General features: G+C 42.3%; 1 protein-coding gene across 1 annotated transcript; it reads right to left on the bottom strand.

Moving 5' to 3' along the window:
• Positions 1-20: 20 nt before the first annotated feature.
• irak3 (interleukin-1 receptor-associated kinase 3) lies at positions 21-23871 on the bottom strand. The gene is made up of 13 exons (XM_065021287.1): positions 23716-23871; positions 19544-19726; positions 19161-19237; positions 16554-16623; positions 14844-14995; positions 14275-14339; positions 13325-13439; positions 10718-10836; positions 8594-8789; positions 7904-7966; positions 7623-7790; positions 2911-3382; positions 21-1464 (listed from the first exon to the last, which is right to left on the bottom strand). Exons 1-13 carry the CDS (start codon positions 23816-23818, stop codon positions 1328-1330), a joined length of 1920 nt encoding a protein of 639 aa, XP_064877359.1. The 5' UTR covers positions 23819-23871; the 3' UTR covers positions 21-1327.
• Between the last annotated feature and the right edge of the window lie 359 nt (positions 23872-24230).

Here is a 24230-nt window from a genome sequence, read left to right on the forward strand (position 1 = left end):
ATTCAAACGAATTCATCCCACATTGTCAATCTTATTTTATTAATAAAAGGCATGAAAAAATGTAAAGTCATCTTACAAAACATAAGTAAAGGGATAGTTGACCCAAATGACAAAATGACACATTGGTTTCCTTACCCTGTCAGCGGCCTATGGACAAGGTATGACAGCACTTCATGCTTTGGTTTATTTTCCCACTGTTTCTACACGCTAACATTTTTGTATGAACCCATCATTTTAAATGATCTTTATAAAATGTTTTTATTATAGAAGTACTGTATAAATCATATCCTAATTTTATAAATAAGAAATATAAACTGGAATCTGTCAGCAGATAATAAATACCTTTCTACAATAATATATTTTATATTAGTATATATATATATATATAGTATGGCAGGGTAGCCTTGTGGTTAGAGCATTGGACTAGTAATCGGAAGGTTACAAGTTCAAACCCCCGAGCTGACAAGGTACAAATCTGTCGTTCTGCCCCCTGAACAGGCAGTTAACCCACTGTTCCTAGGCCGTCATTGAAAATAAGAATTTGTTCTTATTTGCCAGATCATTTATCCAGGGCCAGGTCATTTAATCAGGGCCAGGTCATTTAACCAGGGCCAGATCATTTAACCAGGGCCAGATCATTTAACCAGGGCCAGATCATTTAACCAGGGCCAGATCATTTAACCAGAGCCAGGTCATTTAACCAGGACCAGGGCCAGGTCATTTAACCAGAGCCAGGTCATTTAACCAGAGCCAGGTCATTTAACCAGGGCCAGGTCATTTAACCAGGGCCAGGTCATTTAACCTGGACCAGGTTATTTAACCAGAGCCAGGTCATTTAACCAGGACCAGGTCATTTAACCAGGACCAGGTCATTTAACCTGGACCAGGTTATTTAACCAGAGCCAGGTCATTTAACCAGAGCCAGGTCATTTAACCAAGGCCAGCAATGACTAAGTCAGATATATGGATAAGTTAACCCTCTCTCTCTCAGCAGGCCATGTACTGTATGCATGTGTCATTTAGAGTAGTGAAGTTGCCCTAGATGCTGGTCTGGGGTCTGCTTTGTGTTTTTAACCTCTAATGGTTAAGATTAGGATCCGGGGAGGGCAAGCAGATCCTAGATCAGCTTTGTCACTCCTGGGTGGTCATGGAGACAGAGAGTTGTTCCTCTGTAGCTTTGTCACTCCTGGGTGGTCATGGAGACAGAGAGGAGTTCCTCTGTAGCTTTGTCACTCCTGGGTGGTCATGGAGACAGAGAGGAGTTCCTCTGTAGCTTTGTCACTCCTGGGTGGTCATGGAGACAGAGAGGAGTTCCTCTGTAGCTTTGTCACTCCTGGGTGGTCATGGAGACAGAGAGGAGTTCCTCTGTTCTGAGGTGGCCTCTGTTGTACAGATCAATCTTATTCATCATTCTCTGCTTGGCAGGGTTGTCCACTATACTGAGGGAAGAGAAGCTGAGGTCTCCTGTAACATAGACAGAACAATATGAATTAAACCAGTATGTGACTCTGACTCAACAAGAAATTATCTCTGAAATCTTCATTTTTATACAACCATGTTCTAAAGCTAAAACAGTGTTTTTACTTGATCCTTTGACCAGACCTGGATAAACTCCAGGTCCTCGTTACAGTCTATAGGAAGTTAGTCTATAGGTAGTTAGTCTATAGGTAGTTACAGTCTATAGGGAGTTAGTCTATAGGTAGTTACAGTCTATAGGTAGTTAGTCTATAGGTAGTTACAGTCTATAGGGAGTTAGTCTATAGGTAGTTACAGTCTATAGGTAGTTACAGTCTATAGGAAGTTACAGTCTATAGGAAGTTAGTCTATAGGTAGTTAGTCTATAGGTAGTTACAGTCTATAGGAAGTTAGTCTATAGGTAGTTAGTCTATAGGTAGTTACAGTCTATAGGAAGTTACAGTCTATAGGAAGTTAGTCTATAGGTAGTTAGTCTATAGGTAGTTACAGTCTATAGGGAGTTAGCCTATAGGTAGTTACAGTCTATAGGGAGTTATAGTCTATACGTAGTTAGTCTATAGGTAGTTAGTCTATAGGTAGTTACAGTCTATAGGTAGTTAGTCTATAGGTAGTTAGTCTATAGGTAGTTACAGTCTATAGGTAGTTAGTCTATAGGTAGTTACAGTCTATAGGTAGTTAGTCTATAGGTAGTTACAGTCTATAGGTAGTTAGTCTATAGGTAGTTACAGTCTATAGGGAGTTACAGTCTATAGGTAGTTAGTCTATAGGTAGTTAAAGTCTATAGGTAGTTAGTCTATAGGGAGTTACAGTCTATAGGGAGTTACAGTCTATAGGTAGTTATAGTCTATAGGTAGTTACAGTCTATAGGTAGTTACAGTCTATAGGGAGTTAGTCTATAGGGATTTACAGTCTATAGGTAGTTACAGTCTATAGGGAGTTAGTCTATAGGGATTTACAGTCTATAGGTAGTTACAGTCTATAGGGATTTAGTCTATAGGGATTTACAGTCTATAGGTAGTTATAGTCTATAGGTAGTTACAGTCTATAGGTAGTTACAGTCTATAGGTAGTTAGTCTATAGGTAGTTACAGTCTATAGGTAGTTACAGTCTATAGGGAGTTAGTCTATAGGGATTTACAGTCTATAGATAGTTATAGTCTATAGGTAGTTACAGTCTATAGGTAGTTACAGTCTATAGGGAGTTAGTCTATAGGGATTTACAGTCTATAGGTAGTTACAGTCTATAGGTAGTTACAGTCTATAGGTAGTTAGTCTATAGGGAGTTACAGTCTATAGGGAGTTAGTCTATAGGGATTTACAGTCTATAGGTAGTTACAGTCTATAGGTAGTTATAGTCTACAGGTAGGGCCTTGGGCTTAAACCTGGTTAGGTAAGGTGGAGAGGTATAACTCCTGGTCCCAAACATAATACTTGCCTTGAGGGAGGTCTGAGGGGCAGGGAGTAAACCCATTGGCTCTACAGTCCTCACAGCCCAGCCCATTCACCTCAGCTGAACAGCTACATTGGACTGGCCAGCTACCGTAAAGATCCACTGGCTCTCCATTGGTCTGTAGGCTCTGGTCAGCCTCATCAGCTCCTAGCCCTGCTCTTTCCCCTGCCTCCTCCCGTGACAGGTGGCTGCTCCGCTCCCCACTGCCCAGATAGGTGACCTCTGACTGGCTACACTCACAGGGTCCTCCCTGGGCTGGAGCTGGCTGTGGGTTCTCAACGGGGTAACTGTGCAGCTCATCATCCTCCACAGGCACACTGGGGCTGGGGTTGGAGCTGGGGCCCTGTCCCGTCTGGGCAGGAGAGGCAGGGGGAGCTGGGGCCTCGTCGGTCAGCGTGTGGGGCTGGTCTTCAGGTGGGCACGGCAGGGGAAGCAGCTGGCTCAATACCTGTAACACCTGGAACAGGTAGGTTGGGGGAGATCACCCATTTCATTACTGTAAAAGACAATGTGCTATCAATGATTTACCTGTAAATAAAAGCAGTAATCGAGTATGACTCATAAAGTCAATATTCACCTAGCTACGGTATTCACCTAGCTACGGTATTCACCTAGCTACAGTATTCACCTAGCTACAGTGTTCACCTAGCTACAGTATTCACCTAGCTACGGTATTCACCTAGCTACGGTGTTCACCTAGCTACAGTATTCACCTAGCTACGGTATTCACCTAGCTACAGTATTCACCTAGCTACAGTATTCACCTAGCTACAGTATTCACCTAGCTACAGTGTTCACCTAGCTACAGTATTCACCTAGCTACGGTATTCACCTAGCTACGGTGTTCACCTAGCTACGGTATTCACCTAGCTACAGTGTTCACCTAGCTACAGTGTTCACCTAGCTACAGTATTCACCTAGCTACAGTGTTCACCTAGCTACAGTATTCACCTAGCTACAGTATTCACCTAGCTACAGTGTTCACCTAGCTACAGTATTCACCTAGCTACAGTATTCACCTAGCTACAGTGTTCACCTAGCTACAGTATTCACCTAGCTACAGTATTCACCTAGCTACAGTATTCACCTAGCTACAGTGTTCACCTAGCTACAGTGTTCACCTAGCTACAGTGTTCACCTAGCTACAGTATTCACCTAGCTACGGTGTTCACCTAGCTACGGTATTCACCTAGCTATAGTGTTCACCTAGCTACAGTATTCACCTAGCTACAGTATTCACCTAGCTACAGTATTCACCTAGCTACAGTGTTCACCTAGCTACGGTATTCACCTAGCTACAGTATTCACCTAGCTACAGTATTCACCTAGCTACAGTGTTCACTTAGCTACGGTATTCACCTAGCTACAGTATTCACCTAGCTACAGTATTCACCTAGCTACAGTATTCACCTAGCTACAGTATTCACCTAGCTACAGTGTTCACCTAGCTACGGTATTCACCTAGCTACAGTATTCACCTAGCTATAGTGTTCACCTAGCTACGGTATTCACCTAGCTACAGTATTCACCTAGCTACAGTGTTCACCTAGCTACGGTATTCACCTAGCTACAGTATTCACCTAGCTACAGTGTTCACCTAGCTACGGTATTCACCTAGCTACAGTGTTCACCTAGCTACAGTGTTCACCTAGCTACAGTATTCACCTAGCTACAGTATTCACCTAGCTACAGTGTTCACCTAGCTACGGTATTCACCTAGCTACAGTATTCACCTAGCTACAGTGTTCACCTAGCTACAGTATTCACCTAGCTACAGTATTCACCTAGCTACAGTGTTCACCTAGCTACGGTATTCACCTAGCTACAGTGTTCACCTAGCTACAGTGTTCACCTAGCTACAGTATTCACCTAGCTACAGTATTCACCTAGCTACAGTGCTACAGTGTTCACCTAGCTACAGTATTCACCTAGCTACAGTATTCACCTAGCTACAGTATTCACCTAGCTACAGTATTCACCTAGCTACAGTGTTCACCTAACTACGGTATTCACCTAGCTACAGTATTCACCTAGCTACAGTGTTCACCTAGCTACGGTATTCACCTAGCTACAGTATTCAGTCCAGACCTAAGAGAACTCTAGTTTTAACAATGCTTTCAGGGAAACAAAGAGTTACTTTGGAGGTGACTACAACTACTTGAAAACAGATCCTCAAAAAATGGTGGACTACTGGTACTTTAAAATAACTATTTCAATACAGATCTCAGGAAGTGATTACATTTCAGAAACTATTGGATTGGCTGTCTTCAACTAATGACAGGACTGTATCTAGAACTGTATGTTGGATTGGCTGTCTTCAACTAATGACAGGGCTGTATCTAGAACTGTATGTTGGATTGGCTGTCTTCAACTAATGACAGGGCTGTATCTAGAACTGTATGTTGGATTGGCTGTCTTCAACTAATGACAGGGCTGTATCTAGAACTGTATGTTGGATTGGCTGTCTTCAACTAATGACAGGGCTGTATCTAGAACTGTATGTTGGATTGGCTGTCTTCAACTAATGACAGGGCTGTATCTAGAACTGTATGTTGGATTGGCTGTCTTCAACTAATGACAGGGCTGTATCTAGAACTGTATGTTGAGGATAGAAATAGAATGAATAGAGCCCAATCTCCTATCCTATTCCAATATGACAGCCATATTTGATCTACACAATACATTTCTACGTGAACATTCTGTAAATGTCCAATCTCCTGAATGTCATTGCCCCAGGTGTACATTATCAAGTCAAACCAATTAACCAATTATATTGTTTTTTTACAGATAAGTATAAATTGTGATGCTCAACTACAGATGTAGGATCTTACTTTGATCACACTTTTGTTGCTGAGAATTTTCCTGCACAGCAGAAAATGCAAACTTGTAGTGTATTTGAGATTTGAAAAGGCTTCTAAAGTTTGTAATATTAACTTTAACATTTCAGATTGGATTTGCCCTAATGAAAAAATGTGTCAACCAATACAAAAATGTCCATTAACGATAATCCACATAATAATTCACATTTCCTGTTGCTGAGGATTATTTTCCTGCTGTAGCAAACTGGCTCAAATTAAGATCCTACATCTGTACTGTATGACTCTTTCAACAGGCCACTGAACAGGTTGAAAGCTGCAATTCATTTTATAATACCTGAAAAATACTGCAGAGTAATTCAAATCCTTTTGGAAACAACGTCGAACCTCTTTGTCCATCTGACAGGAAGTGTTCTTGTTTGAAGCACACACTACGCCATCTTTAAAGGGATACTTTACTCAGAATATAAACTAACATGGACTTTCCCACCTACCTTGGCTGTGTTTGATTCGAGAAGGCAGTTTTGGGATATTTCGCTTGCTTTCGATGCTTAATAGCCATATTCTGTTACTGTTAGCATTCTAAGTAACGTTTAACATTAAACTGGTCTTGTGCCGCAGTAAAACAACTGTAATTACCTTGTATCAGCATTTTGTTACATAATAATTTGGTAATTGCATAGCTATTTATTTATTTATTTATTTTACCAGGTAAGTTGACTGAGAACACATTCTCATTTACAGCAACAACCTGAGGAATAGTTACAGGGGAGAGGATGGGGATGAAAGAGCCAATTGTAAACTGGGGACGATTAGGTGACCACGATGGTATGAAGGCCAGATTGGGAATTTAGCCAGGACACCGGGGTTAACACCCCTACTCTTACATTAAGTGCCATGGGATCTTTAATGACCTCAGAGAGTCAGGACACCTTTAATGTCCCATCCGAAAGACAGCACCCTACACAGGGCAGTGTCCCCAACCACCGCCCTGGGGCATTGGGATATTTTTTTAGACCAGAGGAAAGAGTGCCTCCTACTGGCCCTCCAACACCACTTCCAGCAGCATCTGGTCTCCCATCCAGGGACCTGACCAGAACCAACCCTGCTTAGCTCCAGAAGCAAGCCAGCAGTGGGATGCAGGGTGGTATGCTGGGTGGTATGCTGGGTGGTATGCAGGGTGGTATGCTGGGTGGTATGCAGGGTGGTATGCTGGGTGCTATGCAGGGTGGTATGCAGGGTGGTATGCCGGGTGATATGCTGGGTGGTATGCAGGGTGGTACAGTCTATAGGTAGTTAGTCTATAACTCTACCTAAACTATCTTCGACTAACTCAAACTCTACCTAAACTATCTTCGACTAGCTCAAACTCTACCTAAACTCTCTTCGACTAGCTCAAACTCTACCTAAACTCTCTTCGACTAACTCAAACTCTACCTAAACTATCTTCGACTAGCTCAAACTCTACCTAAACTCTCTTCGACTAACTCAAACTCTACCTAAACTATCTTCGACTAACTCAAACTCTACCTAAACTATCTTCGACTAGCTCAAACTCTACCTAAACTCTAGCTCAAACTCTACCTAAACTATCTTCGACTAGCTCAAACTCTACCTAAACTCTCTTCGACTAACTCAAACTCTACCTAAACTCTCTTCGACTAACTCAAACTCTACCTAAACTATCTTCGACTAACTCAAACTCTACCTAAACTATCTTCGACTAGCTCAGTGGAAAATCAAACAAACAGTCCTACCTTGAACCTTGACTCTAAAAGTCAGGTTCATGTCCCTATTCTCACATTTACCCAACTCAGTAAAGTAGAATTGAATTGAAATGAAGTAAATTGAACTGGATTGCATTGTATTGAGTTGACTCACATTCTCCATGGTGGGTCTGTTGCGTGGTCGTGTAGAGGTGCAGTCCAGGGCTAGACGCAACAAGGTGAAGGACATAGAGTGGGGACAAAGACCAGCTCTCGGGTCCAGATACTGAAGACAGGAGTCTACACTGCCAGTGTCCTCCACCTCTCCACGTAGGACGTTTCTCTGGACGGGAGGGAGGGAGGATGAACCAGAGCGCATGTATCCAGCAATACAGCATTATTTCATGTGTTTAGCAAGCATTTCAATACAATGTGCAATTGTCATTCTAGTCTTACCAGCAGGGTGTGTTTAGGAGTCTCCTCTCTAGCTTTCCGTCCCGTTATCATTTCCATTATAACCTAAAGAACAAATAGCTTCTTATTAACAGGTTCTGGTCATGGACATCCAAGCAATTCACAAACAGCTATGTTCTGGCATTCAGATCAGTTTATCTAGTATTAGTCGCAAGTAGCTGACAAAGACCACGTCTGTTGAAAGAGGATTGTTGTGTCAAAAAGATGTTTCAGAGGATTGTTTTGTCACACGCTCCCTAACTCACCACTCCCAAGCTGAACACGTCTGTTTCAGAGGATTGTTTTGTCACACGCTCCCTAACTCACCACTCCCAAGCTAAACACGTCTGTTTCAGAGGATTGTTTTGTCACACGCTCCCTAACTCACCACTCCCAAGCTGAACACGTCTGTTTCAGAGGATTGTTTTGTCACACGCTCCCTAACTCACCACTCCCAAGCTAAACACGTCTGTTTCAGAGGATTGTTTTGTCACACGCTCCCTAACTCACCACTCCCAAGCTGAACACGTCTGTTTCAGAGGATTGTTTTGTCACACGCTCCCTAACTCACCACTCCCAAGCTAAACACGTCTGTTTCAGAGGATTGTTTTGTCACACGCTCCCTAACTCACCACTCCCAAGCTAAACACGTCTGTTTCAGAGGATTGTTTTGTCACACGCTCCCTAACTCACCACTCCCAAGCTGAACACGTCCAGACTGACGGACAGCTTTCCGTCTCGTATGTATTCCTCCGGCAGGTAGCCCAGGGTTCCGAAGGTCGTATCCAAGGTAACGGTGCAGCTCTGACTGACGGAGTGGGGTCTGAGACGGGCCGTCCCAAAATCAGACAGCTTGGGCTGCAGCCGCTCGTCCAGCAGTATGTTAGAACTACACAGAGAGAATACGCTTTGGAACTCAGGTGTGACAGGGTTCTTTAGAACTACACAGAGAGAATACACTTTGGAACTCAGGTGTGACAGGGTTCCTTAGAACTACACAGAGAGAATACACTTTGGAACTCAGGTGTGACAGGGTTCCTTAGAACTACACAGAGAGAATACGCTTTGGAACTCAGGTGTGACAGGGTTCCTTAGAACTACACAGAGAGAATACACTTTGGAACTCAGGTGTGACAGGGTTCCTTAGAACTACACAGAGAGAATACGCTTTGGAACTCAGGTGTGGGGCAGAACGACAGATTTTTTTTACCTTGTTAGCTCAGGGATTTGATCTTGCAACCTTCCGGTTACTAGTCCAATGCACTAACCACAAGGCTTTCCTGCCACTAACCACTAGGCTAGGGGGTGAAAGGGGGTGAGGTGAGTGACTAGACTAGGGGTTTGAGCCGGTACCTTGTGATGTTATAGACTAGGGGTTTGAGCCGGTACCTTGTGATGTTATAGACTAGGGGTTTGAGCCGGTACCTTGTGATGTTATAGACTAGGGGTTTGAGCTGGTACCTTGTGATGTTATAGACTAGAGGTTTGAGCCGGTACCTTGTGATGTTATTGACTAGAGGTTTGAGCCGGTACCTTGTGATGTTATAGACTAGGGGTTTGAGCCGGTACCTTGTGATGTTATAGACTAGGGGTTTGAGCTGGTACCTTGTGATGTTATAGACTAGGGGTTTGAGCTGGTACCTTGTGATGTTATAGACTAGGGGTTTGAGCCGGTACCTTGTGATGTTATAGACTAGAGGTTTGAGCTGGTACCTTGTGATGTTATAGACAATAGGTTTGAGCTGGTACCCTGTGATGTTATAGACTAGGGGTTTGAGCCGGTACCTTGTGATGTTATTGACTAGGGGTTTGAGCTGGTACCTTGTGATGTTATAGACTAGGAGTTTGAGCCGGTACCTTGTGATGTTATAGACTAGAGGTTTGAGCCGGTACCTTGTGATGTTATAGACTAGAGGTTTGAGCCGGTACCTTGTGATGTTATAGACTAGGGGTTTGAGCCGGTACCTTGTGATGTTATAGACTAGAGGTTTGAGCTGGTACCTTGTGATGTTATAGACTAGAGGTTTGAGCCGGTACCTTGTGATGTTATAGACTAGAGGTTTGAGCCGGTACCTTGTGATGTTATAGACTAGAGGTTTGAGCCGGTACCTTGTGATGTTATAGACTAGAGGTTTGAGCCAGTACCTTGTGATGTTATAGACTAGAGGTTTGAGCTTGTGATGTTATAGACGGTACCTTGTGATGTTATAGACTAGAGGTTTGAGCCGGTACCTTGTGATGTTATAGACTAGAGGTTTGAGCCGGTACCTTGTGATGTTATAGACTAGAGGTTTGAGCCGGTACCTTGTGATGTTATAGACTAGAGGTTTGAGCCGGTACCTTGTGATGTTATAGACTAGGGGTTTGAGCCGGTACCTTGTGATGTTATAGACTAGGGGTTTGAGCCGGTACCTTGTGATGTTATAGACTAGAGGTTTGAGCCGGTACCTTGTGATGTTATAGACTAGTGGTTTGAGCCGGTACCTTGTGATGTTATAGACTAGAGGTTTGAGCCGGTACCTTGTGATGTTATAGACTAGGGGTTTGAGCCGGTACCCTGTGATGTTATAGACTAGAGGTTTGAGCCGGTACCTTGTGATGTTATAGACTAGAGGTTTGAGCCGGTACCTTGTGATGTTATAGACTAGAGGTTTGAGCCGGTACCTTGTGATGTTATAGACTAGTGGTTTGAGCCTTGTGATGTTATACCTTGTGATGTTATAGACTAGAGGTTTGAGCCGGTACCTTGTGATGTTATAGACTAGAGGTTTGAGCCGGTACCTTGTGATGTTATAGACTAGGGGTTTGAGCCGGTACCTTGTGATGTTACCACAGACCACAGTGCAGGGCTGAGCCATGTGTAGGTGATGTACAGCCTTAGCCGTCCCCTTGATGATGTCCAGACGCTCCTGCCATGAGAGGGGAGGCACTGTGTTCTACAGAGAGATGCAGGAAGGGAAACATGTTACCATTTAAACACCAATACACCTACTACCATACAGTCTGTCCACCACAGAGACAGATATGCTAATATGTTACCATTTAAACACCAATACACCTACTACCATACAGTCTGTCCACCACAGAGACAGATATGCTAATATGTTAGCATTTAAACACCAATACACCTACTACCATACAGTCTGTTAGCATTTAAACACCAATACACCTACTACCATACAGTCTGTCCACCGCAGAGACAGATATGCTAACATGTTACCATTTAAACACCAATACACCTACTACCATACAGTCTGTCCACCACAGAGACAGATATGCTAATATGTTAGCATTTAAACACCAATACACCTACTACCATACAGTCTGTCCACCACAGAGACAGATATGCTAATATGTTACCATTTAAACACCAATACACCTACTACCATACAGTCTGTCCACCACAGAGACAGATATGCTAATATGTTAGCATTTAAACACCAATACACCTACTACCATACAGTCTGTCCACCACAGAGACAGATATGCTAATATGTTAGCATTTAAACACCAATACACCTACTACCATACAGTCTGTCCACCACAGAGACAGATATGCTAATATGTTAGCATTTAAACACCAATACACCTACTACCATACAGTCTGTCCACCACAGAGACAGATATGCTAATATGTTAGCATTTAAACACCAATACACCTACTACCATACAGTCTGTTAGCATTTAAACACCAATACACCTACTACCATACAGTCTGTCCACCACAGAGACAGATATGCTAATATGTTAGCATTTAAACACCAATACACCTACTACCATACAGTCTGTTAGCATTTAAACACCAATACACCTACTACCACAGAAACAGATACGCTGTTAAATAGAATAGATTAGAAGTTTAGTAGAATTAAATGGAAGATTATTGTCCATCGGAGGACGGAAATTTGCCTTTACAGTAACACAACCTACAACTAGAATAGGTAACACAACCTACAACTAGAATAGGTAACACAACCTACAACTAGAATAGGCAACACAACCTACAACTAGAATAGGTAACACAACCTACAACTAGAATAGGTAACACAACCTACAACTAGAATAGGTAACACAACCTACAACTAGAATAGGTAACACAACCTACAACTAGAATAGGCAACACAACCTACAACTAGAATAGGTAACACAACCTACAACTAGAATAGGTAACACAACCTACAACTAGAATAGGTAACACAACCTACAACTAGAATAGGTAACACAACCTACAACTAGAATAGGTAACACAACCTACAACTAGAATAGGTAACACAACCTACAACTAGAATAGGTAACACAACCTACAACTAGAATAGGTAACACAACCTACAACTAGAATAGGTAACACAACCTACAACTAGAATAGGTAACACAACCTACAACTAGAATAGGTAACACAACCTACAACTAGAATAGGTAACACAACCTACAACTAGAATAGGTAACACAACCTACAACTAGAATAGGCAACACAACCTACAACTAGAATAGGTAACACAACCTACAACTAGAATAGGTAACACAACCTACAACTAGAATAGGTAACACAACCTACAACTAGAATAGGTAACACAACCTACAACTAGAATAGGTAACACAACCTACAACTAGAATAGGTAACACAACCTACAACTAGAATAGGTAACACAACCTACAACTAGAATAGGTAACACAACCTACAACTAGAATAGGTAACACAACCTACAACTAGAATAGAATAGGTATATTTTTTGAAGAAAATGTGTGTGCTTGTGCATAGTGGTGTCTCAACTGAAGAGGTAGATCTCACCTGGTCATGCAGTCTGTGGAACAGTGTTGGGAAGGTAAGGGGTATATAATAGAATATCTCACCTGGTCATGCAGTCTGTGGAACAGTGTTGGGAAGGTAAGGGGTATATAATAGAATATCTCACCTGGTCATACAGTCTGTGGAACAGTGTTGGGAAGGTAAGGGGTATAGAATAGAATATCTCACCTGGTCATACAGTCTGTGGAACAGTGTTGGGAAGGTAAGGGGTATAGAATAGAATATCTCACCTGGTCATACAGTCTGTGGAACAGTGTTGGGAAGGTAAGGGGTATAGAATAGAATATCTCACCTGGTCATGCAGTCTGTGGAACAGTGTTGGGAAGGTAAGGGGTATAGAATAGAATATCTCACCTGGTCATGCAGTCTGTGGAACAGAGATCTGTTGGGAAGGTAAGGGGTATAGAATAGAATATCTCACCTGGTCATGCAGTCTGTGGAACAGAGATCCGTTGGGAAGGTAAGGGGTATAGAATAGAATATCTCACCTGGTCATGCAGTCTGTGGAACAGTGTTGGGAAGGTAAGGGGTATAGAATAGAATATCTCACCTGGTCATACAGTCTGTGGAACAGTGATCCGTTGGGAAGGTAAGGGGTATAGAATAGAATATCTCACCTGGTCATGCAGTCTGTGGAACAGTGATCCATTGGGAAGGTAAGGGTATACCAGCCAGTAACGATCCCCATCAGAGTAACAACCCAACAGCTCTAAGATGTTAGGATGCTGGTAGCTGAAAGATAAACAGGCAGATTTAGTAACAGGCAGATATTTACCTTTATTTAACCAGGTAAGTCATTGACAACATATTTATTTATTTATTTTACATTTAGGAGAAGATGTGTGCATGGAAGACTATTGATGTCATAATGGATTTCAGAGGTAAATATTAACGCAGAAACCATCAAAATGGAGGATCAATGGAGTAGGTAGACATACAGAAACCATCTAAAATGGAGGATTAATGGAGTAGGTAGACATACAGAAACCATCTAAAATGGAGGATTAATGGAGTAGGTAGACATACAGAAACCATCTAAAATGGAGGATTAATGGAGTAGGTAGACATACAGAAACCATCTAAAATGGAGGATCAATGGAGAAACCATCTAAAATGGGTAGACATACAGAAACCATCTAAAATGGAGGATTAATGGAGTAGGTAGACATACAGAAACCATCTAAAATGGAGGATTAATGGAGTAGGTAGACATACAGAAACCATCTAAAATGGAGGATTAATGGAGTAGGTAGACATACAGAAACCATCTAAAATGGAGGATTAATGGAGTAGGTAGACATACAGAAACCATCTAAAATGGAGGATTAATGGAGTAGGTAGACATACAGAAACCATCTAAAATGGAGGATTAATGGAGTAGGTAGACATACAGAAACCATCTAAAATGGAGGATCAATGGAGTAGTTAGACATACAGAAACCATCTAAAATGGAGGATCAATGGAATAGTTAGACATACAGAAACCATCTAAAATGGAGGATCAATGGAGTAGTTAGACATACAGAAACCATCTAAAATGGAGGATCAATGGAATAGTTAGACATACAGATGATGAACTTCCATCTCTTTCCTGAACAGATCCCACAACTTCCTCCATGAGGCTTTCTGCACCTGTACAGACCAACGAAGAAGACCAACAAACACTTGAACTGTGTTGCGTATGTCCCCAGTCCTTTTGAAGCATATAAATAATAATAAATGATATATGTATGATATATGATATATATATATGTATGATATATGATATATATGTATGATATATGATATATATGTATGATATATGATATATATATATATGTATGATATATGATATATATATATGTATGATATATGATATATATGTATGATATATGATATATATGTATGATATATGATATATATATATATGTATGATATATGATATATATATATATGATATATGATATATGATATATATATATATGTATGATATATGATATATATATATGTATTATATATTATATATATAATATAAATAATAAATGTCTCTCTAGTTGAATAATGACCTGTATTATATTTCATCTCCATCAAGCCAGGGTCATTGTGAAAAGATGCCTTGTATAAATGGAGCACTGTATGGAGTAGGAGTGTCAGTACCTGCTTGAAGAGCTTGACAGCGAAGGTGTCATTTCCCTTCACCGCTCTGTAGACAGCAGAGAAGCTGCCCTCAGAGATCTTCATGTCCTGGTGAAAATGTCTAGTTCCCTCTATGACGTCTGAGTAGGTGATCACAAGCCTGTGGTTTCTATCTAGCAACAGAGTGAAAACACTAAGCCTGTGGTTTCTACTGAGCAACAGAGTGAAAACATTAATCCTGTGGTTTCTACTGAGCAACAGAGTGAAAACACTAAGCCTGTGGTTTCTACTGAGCAACAGAGTGAAAACACTAAGCCTGTGGTTTCTACCTAGCAACAAGTTCAAAACACTACGCCTGTGGTTTCTACTGAGCAACAGAGTGAAAACACTACGCCTGTGGTTTCTACTGAGCAACAGAGTGAAAACACTAAGCCTGTAGTTTCTACCTAGCAACAAAGTGAAAACACTACGCCTGTGGTTTCTACCTAGCAAAAGAGTGAAAACACTAAGCCTGTGGTTTCTACCTAGCAACAGAGTGAAAACACTACACTAAGCACCCTATTCCCTACGTAGGGGACTATTTTTGACCCATGGGCACTATTTAGGGAATATAGGGGGCCCATTTGGGTTGCAGCCTATGAAACCGGTCGTCAATGAAACCACAAAATAAAAAGGGAAGTGAAATAGGGAATTGGATACCTCTCAGAAGCTTATTGTCATAGGATGTTCGACATAATGCCCTCAATATTATTTATGGGTCTGTTGTAACTAGGGACCATCTCAACACATCAGTCTGTTGTAACTATGGACCATCTCAACACATCAGTCTGTTGTATCTAGGGACCATCTCAACACATCCGTCTGTTGTATCTAGGGACCATCTCAACACATCCGTCTGTTGTATCTAGGGACCATCTCAACACATCAGTCTGTTGTAACTATGGACCATCTCAACACATCAGTCTGTTGTATCTAGGGACCATCTCAACACATCAGTCTGTTGTAACTATGGACCATCTCAACACATCAGTCTGTTGTAACTAGGGACCATCTCAACACATCAGTCTGTTGTAACTAGGGACCATCTCAACACATCAGTCTGTTGTATCTAGGGACCATCTCAACACATCAGTCTGTTGTAACTAGGGACCATCTCAACACATCAGTCTGTTGTAACTATGGACCATCTCAACACATCAGTCTGTTGTAACTAGGGACCATCTCAACACATCAGTCTGTTGTAACTAGGGACCATCTCAACACATCAGTCTGTTGTAACTATGGACCATCTCAACACATCAGTCTGTTGTAACTATGGACCATCTCAACACATCAGTCTGTTGTAACTAGGGACCATCTCAACACATCAGTCTGTTGTGGACCAGAGGTGTGATGTTTTGATGACCCAACATAAGAACTGTGTGATAGTAGTACCAACATAGCACGATGAATACAATTTCTACTGAAACAATGAAATGACTCAGCAATCTAATGTATTCATCTCATTAGGAATATTAAAAGGTGGACAGAAAAATCACAAGACATAAAAAAAAAAGTCAAATGAAAAGAATATTAACATCGTCACATACATCGGATAGGTGCAGTCTAATGTATTGTTTTACAAGGCAGTAGTACGGCGCCCCTGGAGCTAATTAGGGTTAAGTGCCTTGCTCAAGGGCACACGGGCAGTTTTTCTCATATTGTCGGCTCAGCAGCCTTTCAGTTATGTACCTTCACTTGACACGTGATAATTAGACTGGTTCCAACCAGGTCGGGTCGACTCGCTGGCAGGTGGGGGTGACTGAGAAAACAGGACGTGGTGACGAAAACACACACAACACGGAACATACAACAGACAACGGTTAGTACAGTGTAACTAAGGATGAATTACAGGGCGACACATGGACTAGCCTACGTAGACAACAGTTATTACAGGGTGACACATGGACTAGCCTACATAGACAACAGTTATTACAGGGTGACACATTAGTACAGACAACAGGTACAGGGTGACACATGGACTAGCCTACATAGACAACAGTTATTACAGGGTGACACATGGACTAGCCTACATAGACAACAGTTATTACAGGGTGACACATGGACTAGCCTACATAGACAACAGTTATTACAGGGTGACACATGGACTAGCCTACATAGACAACAGTTATTACAGGGTGACACATGGACTAGCCTACATAGACAACAGTTATTACAGGGTGATAACATGGACTAGATAGACAACAGTTAGTACAGGGTGACACATGGACTATAGACAACAGTTATTACAGGGTGACACATGGACTAGCCTACATAGACAACAGTTATTACAGGGTGACACATGGACTAGCCTTAGACAACAGTTATTACAGGGCGACACATGGACTAGTCTACATAGACAACAGTTATTACAGGGGACATGGACTAGTCTACATAGACAACAGTTATTACAGGGTGACACATGGACTAGAGACAACAGTTATTACAGGGTGACACATGGACTAGCCTACATAGACAACAGTTAGTACAGGGTGACACATGGACTAGCCTATGTAGACAACAGTTAGTACAGGGTGACACATGGACTAGCCTACATAGACAACAGTTAGTACAGGGTGACACATGGACTAGCCTACATAGACAACAGTTAGTACAGGGTGACACATGGACTAGCCTACATAGACAACAGTTATTACAGGGTGATAACTGTTATGGATCATAACATTATAAGTTGATCATGACTAGTAGCTACCGTGGGTAACTGAGGAGGGGAGGGGTTTGATTAATAGATACATCAGGACATAACTAGTAGCCTACCGTGGGTAACTGAGGAGGGGAGGGGTTTGATTAATAGATACATCAGGACATAACTAGTAGCCTACCGTGGGTAACTGAGGAGGGGAGGGGTTTGATTAATAGATACATCAGGACATAACTAGTAGCCTACCGTGGGTAACTGAGGAGGGGAGGGGTTTGATTAATAGATACATCAGGACATAACTAGTAGCCTACCGTGGGTAACTGAGGAGGGGAGGGGTTTGATTAATAGATACATCAGGACATAACTAGTAGCCTACCGTGGGTAACTGAGGAGGGGAGGGGTTTGATTAATAGATACATACAGGACATAACTAGTAGCCTACCGTGGGTAACTGAGGAGGGAGGGGTTTGATTAATAGATACATCAGGACATAACTAGTAGCCTACCGTGGGTAACTGAGGAGGGGAGGGGTTTGATTAATAGATACATCAGGACATAACTAGTAGCCTACCGTGGGTAACTGAGGAGGGGAGGGGTTTGATTAATAGATACATCAGGACATAACTAGTAGCCACGTGGGTAACTGAGGAGGGAGGGGTTTGATTAATAGATACATCAGGACATAATAGTTTTGGGTAACTGAGGAGGGAGGGGTTTGATTAATAGATACATCAGGACATAACTAGTATCACCGTGGGTAACTGAGGAGGGGAGGGTTTGATTAATAGATACATCAGGACATAACTAGTAGCCACCGTGGGTAACTGAGGAGGGGAGGGGTTTGATTAATAGATACATCAGGACATAACTAGTAGCCACCGTGGGTAACTGAGGAGGGGAGGGTTTGATTAATAGATACATCAGGACATAACTAGTAGCCAGAAGGTAACTGAGGAGGGAGGTTTGATTAATAGATACATCAGGACATAACTAGTAGCCTACCGTTGGGTAACTGAGGAGGGGAGGGGTTTGATTAATAGATACATCAGGACATAACTAGTAGTGTGGTAACTGAGGAGGGGAGGGGTTTGATTAATAGATACATCAGGACATAACTAGTGAGGAATGGGTAACTGAGGAGGGGAGGGGTTTGATTAATAGATACATCAGGACATAACTAGTAGCCTACCGTGGGTAACTGAGGAGGGGAGGGGTTTGATTAATAGATACATCAGGACATAACTAGTAGCCTACCGTGGGTAACTGAGGAGGGGAGGGGTTTGATTAATAGATACATCAGGACATAACTAGTAGCCTAACTTGGTAACTGAGGAGGGGGGGTTTGATTAATAGATACATCATGACATAACTAGTAGCCTACCGCCGGTAACTGAGGAGGGGAGGGGTTTGATTAATAGATACATCAGGACATAACTAGTAGCCGTTGGGTAACTGAGGAGGGAGGGGTTTGATTAATAGATACATCAGGACATAACTAGTAGCCTACCGTGGGTAACTGAGGAGGGGAGGGGTTTGATGAATAGATACATCAGGACATAACTAGTAGCCTACCGTGGGTAACTGAGGAGGGGGGGGGTTTGATTAATAGATACATCAGGACATAACTAGTAGCCTACCGTGGGTAACTGAGGAGGGGAGGGATTATCCCTGCTGCTCTTTGATGGTCCACTGTTGAGGAAGGAATGCTGTGTTTCTGAAAGGACAACATTTCATTGTTTTATTGACCACTAATAACATCGACCTACATTATCAACCATTAGTGTAGCAGGACACTGAAAATGCTCAGTCTGACAGATTGCTAAATGTTGTGTTGACAGTGTTGAGTGCTTGCACACGAATAGAGGAAGTTTACGCAACAATGACATTACAGAAGTGAAACCAAAGGGTATTTGCCTCAGTGAAAAACAAGCTACGGTTCTGGAAGTTGTAACGTGTGGAATACAATACGAAACTGACACAAACTGCAGTGTGGTATAGGTCTATTAATAGGTCGCCTTACCTTGAGGAATAAAGAGCTGTAGAGCTCTGGTGTGACCCATATCCTCCAACACCTTCACAAGGTCCCCAACAGTTTTGTTCTGTTGGGCCCACGACCAGATGAGTTCTCGCGTGGGGCTCTTGCCTATTGCATCCAGCCTCTCGGTGCGTCGCACCTCCGCCCAACTTGGCACGATACGCGCCGCTGAAGGGGGATAGATAAAGGAGAGAAATAAGCGCGTTAACAACAGGGAACACGTTCTTATAGTGTGTGGGCGTATTGGCCGTCTGGCAATTCTGGCAAATGCCAGAAGGGCCGGACCATCTTTTAACAGGGTGGGCTGGTCGAAATTGATCCCAAAATATATATATATATAAAAAATGTATTTAAAAAATGACACGGCTGGTGATTTTATATGACTTTTGCTCAATTTCTCTGTTGTTATAATAATCTATACTGAGCATTTGGCTGACCAGTGAGTAATGGCCGGCTCCCCTTCCAAGAAGGGTCAGGCCAGTTTTATGATTGGCTGAGCTGAGGTGGAGCAAATTCACATTCAAAGTCAAACGCAGATTATCAAAGAGAGTGAGACCCGCTCTCTGTCAGTCACTTATCAGTGAGACCCCCTCTCTGTCAGTCACTTATCAGTGAGACCCCCTCTCTGTCAGTCACTTATCAGTGAGACCCACTCTCTGTCAGTCACTTATCAGTGAGACCCACTCTCTGTCAGTCACTTATCAGTGAGACCCACTCTCTGTCAGTCACTTATCAGAGAGACCCCCTCTCTGTCAGAACAGGAGATCACATATCAAAGAGTGAGACCAGCTCTCTGTCAGAACAGGAAATCACATATCAAAGACTGAGACCAGCTCTCTGTCAGAACAGGAAATCACATATCAAAGAGTGAGACCAGCTCTCTGTCAGAACAGGAAATCACGTATCAAAGAGTGAGACCAGCTCTCCGTCAGAACAGGAGATCACATATCAAAGAGTGAGACCAGCTCTCCGTCAGAACAGGAAATCATGTATCATGAAAACATAAAGGTGGCGCTGAAACAGTTCGAGACCAAAAGAAGGCATCTTGGTGCTGACGTCTCTAAATGTCTGAAATGAACCCAGGTATTTGTTAAAAGTTCTGGTTGTGCTGGTCCGAGAGCAGCAGACCACAGTGGTGTAGTTGAGACAGACAGAATACAGAGGAAGACTCACACACACTGACACAGATCCTGTATCCTGCGGTTGCCAGTTAGGCCTCATAGGTTGGCTGTATATTGTATAAAATAGTCTCTTCAGCCCGGCAAGGCAACGAGGGTTTCTGACCTGTAGCAGAGAGGAAGAGCCGTGTATCTGGCTCCTCATTGGCTAGAGGGGTCCTACCTTATCTCATTTTACACGCCTGCCTTCCATCTTTGATGATACACCTGTATGTATTTCCATTGTTAAAGCAGGTCGCTTGACTTGTCAATATAATAGATCACATTTAACTGTAGTGACTAGGGACTCCGGTGTCGGATTCCATTTAACTGTAGTGACTAGGGACTCCGGTGTCGGCTTCCATTTAACTGTAGTGACTAGGGACTCCGGTGTCGGATTTCCATTTAACTGTAGTGACTAGGGACTCCGGTGTTGGATTTCCATTTAACTGTAGTGACTAGGGACTCCGGTGTCGGATTCCATTTAACTGTAGTGACTAGGGACTCCGGTGTCGGATTCCATTTAACTGTAGTGACTAGGGACTCCGGTGTCGGCTTCCATTTAACTGTAGTGACTAGGGACTCCGGTGTCGGATTCCATTTAACTGTAGTGACTAGGGACTCCGGTGTTGGATTTCCATTTAACTGTAGTGACTAGGGACTCCGGTGTCGGATTCCATTTAACTGTAGTGACTAGGGACTCCGGTGTCAGATTCCATTTAACTGTAGTGACTAGGGACTCCGGTGTCGGATTCCATTTAACTGTAGTGACTAGGGACTCCGGTGTCGGCTCCATTTAACTGTAGTGACTAGGGACTCCGGTGTCAGATTCCATTTAACTGTAGTGACTAGGGACTCCGGTGTCGGATTCCATTTAACTGTAGTGACTAGGGACTCCGGTGTCGGATTCCATTTAACTGTAGTGACTAGGGACTCCGGTGTCGGATTCCATTTAACTGTAGTGACTAGGGACTTCGGTGTCAGATTCCATTTAACTGTAGTGACTAGGGACTCCGGTGTCGGATTCCATTTAACTGTAGTGACTAGGGACTCCGGTGTCGGATTCCATTTAACTGTAGTGACTAGGGACTCCGGTGTCGGATTCCATTTAACTGTAGTGACTAGGGACTCCGGTGTCGGATTCCATTTAACTGTAGTGACTAGGGACTCCGGTGTCGGATTCCATTTAACTGTAGTGACTAGGGACTCCGGTGTCGGATTCCATTTAACTGTAGTGACTAGGGACTCCGGTGTCGTATTCCATTTAACTGTAGTGACTAGGGACTCCGGTGTCGGATTCCATTTAACTGTAGTGACTAGGGACTCCGGTGTCGGCTCCATTTAACTGTAGTGACTAGGGACTCCGGTGTCGGATTCCATTTAACTGTAGTGACTAGGGACTCCGGTGTCAGATTCCATTTAACTGTAGTAACTAGGGACTCCGGTGTCAGATTCCATTTAACTGTAGTGACTAGGGACTCCGGTGTCGGATTCCATTTAACTGTAGTGACTAGGGAGTCCGGTGATGCTGTCTGCATCCACAGAAACTAGTCCCATCTTTCTGTGACAAACACAGATGGTTTTATATTGAATTAAATAGAATTTTAAAAAAACTAATTATTTGTTTTCTCATGATTTGTTTTCTCATGATTTGTTTTCTCACTCACTCACTCACTCACTCACTCACTCACTCACTCACCCCCTCACTCACTCACCCACTCATTTTTACCCGTGACATAGTTTTCAAAGTAGCCCAGTTTGTCAGGAAAACTACAAACATGACAACTGACTCAGTGACTGTGCAGACTCGCGGAAGCCAATGTAGAGTGAGGTTAAATGCAGGTTAAAAACATGATCCACGTCTATACCATGGTAAAAATGATGCAGTACCATGGTAATAGTTAAGGACAATGGCAGTACAATGGTAGTACCATCATACTTCAGGGCTAAAACCACAGTACTTTTCCATGACATAGACTATATCATGGTATTAATGAAAGTACCCCAGTAGTACCATGTTATTCATGAAAGTACCCCAGTAGTACCATGGTATTAATGAAAGTACCACAGTAGTACCATGGTATTAATGAAAGTACCCCAGCAGTACCATGTTATTCATGAAAGTACCCCAGTAGTACCATGGTATTAATGAAAGTACGACAGTAGTACCATGGTATTAATGAAAGTATCCCAGTAGTACCATGTTATTAATGAAAGTACCACAGTAGTACCATGGTATTAATGAAAGTACCACAGTAGTACCATGGTATTAATGAAAGTACCACAGTAGTACCATGGTATTAATGAAAGTACCCCAGTAGTACCATGGTATTAATGAAAGTACCACAGTAGTACCATGGTATTAATGAAAGTACCACAGTAGTACCATGGTATTAATGAAAGTACCACAGTAGTACCATGGTATTAATGAAAGTACCACAGTAGTACCATGGTATTAATGAAAGTACCCCAGTAGTACCATGGTATTCATGAAAGTACCCCAGTAGTACCATGGTATTAATGAAAGTACCACAGTAGTACCTTGGTATTAATGAAAGTACTACAGTAGTACCATGGTATAAGTGAAAGTACCACAGTAGTACCATGGTATTAATGAAAATACCACAGTAGTACCTTGGTATAAGTGAAAGTACCACAGTAGTACCATGGTATTAATGAAAGTAGCATAGTAGTATCATGTCCTCGAAAAGGGGTTATGGAGCAGTGATGTGGTGTGAGTCGCTAAAATACCAGCGCTACTGTACATTTCTGACCCAGTCTGCCGATGTTATAGTGACATTATACTATGTGCTATACACTAACAGCGTTACATAGTGCGGTGGGGGAAAAACGGAATGTTTATTTATCACAGAAGAGATCGTTAACATGTAATCTACACAACCTGTACCACAGTGTACACAACACTTCCGTTTAGGTAAACCCGTAATCATTCGGTTTAAACCGCGCACAGAAAGTAATACTTTGTTCACATTTACTCACCGAGCCCGCGCCATCCGAGGCTGTCATCACCGCTGTCGATTATCTTACAAAACTTCTCCATCAAAACTGGGGGAACATCATACAGGTACATAGACGAGTCCATCTCAACTGAGACTGAGCTGGAACCTTATTATCGTCAAGAATCTAACCTATGTGAAGCTAGCCACAATAAAGATCAGCCACGATAGTTGAATTTGCGGTTTCACTTTCAAAATAAAAGTTCCCTATTGAACGCGATTCAAATGGTTACAAATAGTTGAATCATGACATATTTTGACTAGATAAATGCTAAACAAGGTTGGAATGTTGTTATATAAAAAATAATAATAATAATAAATAATGAATTAATTAGAAATTCAGTTGAAATAGCACTGTTAGATGTATTAGACCTCAGAATTGCATTGGGGGGCATCCTTCTATTTCACTGTACAGCCTTAGCTATGTTTTGTGAATAAATTAAAACGTGGTATCAGTCTACTCCGGGACACCCACAGAACACAACTATGAAGAGTTTA

Source organism: Oncorhynchus nerka, linkage group LG8 (genome assembly GCF_034236695.1).
Source record: "Oncorhynchus nerka isolate Pitt River linkage group LG8, Oner_Uvic_2.0, whole genome shotgun sequence".
NCBI lineage: Eukaryota > Metazoa > Chordata > Actinopteri > Salmoniformes > Salmonidae > Oncorhynchus > Oncorhynchus nerka.

Excerpts from the sequence above, each read along its gene's own strand:
- irak3 (XM_065021287.1), bottom strand. The coding sequence starts at position 23,818 with ATGGACTCGTCTATGTACCTGTATGATGTTCCCCCAGTTTTGATGGAG. Across the intron at positions 19,727-23,715 it reads CCTCGGATGGCGCGGGCTCG|CGGCGCGTATCGTGCCAAGT; the intron begins GTGAGTAAATGT and ends ATCCCCCTTCAG. Across the intron at positions 16,624-19,160 it reads CCCCTCCTCAGTTACCCACG|TCACCCCCACCTGCCAGCGA; the intron begins GTAGGCTACTAG and ends CTGTTTTCTCAG.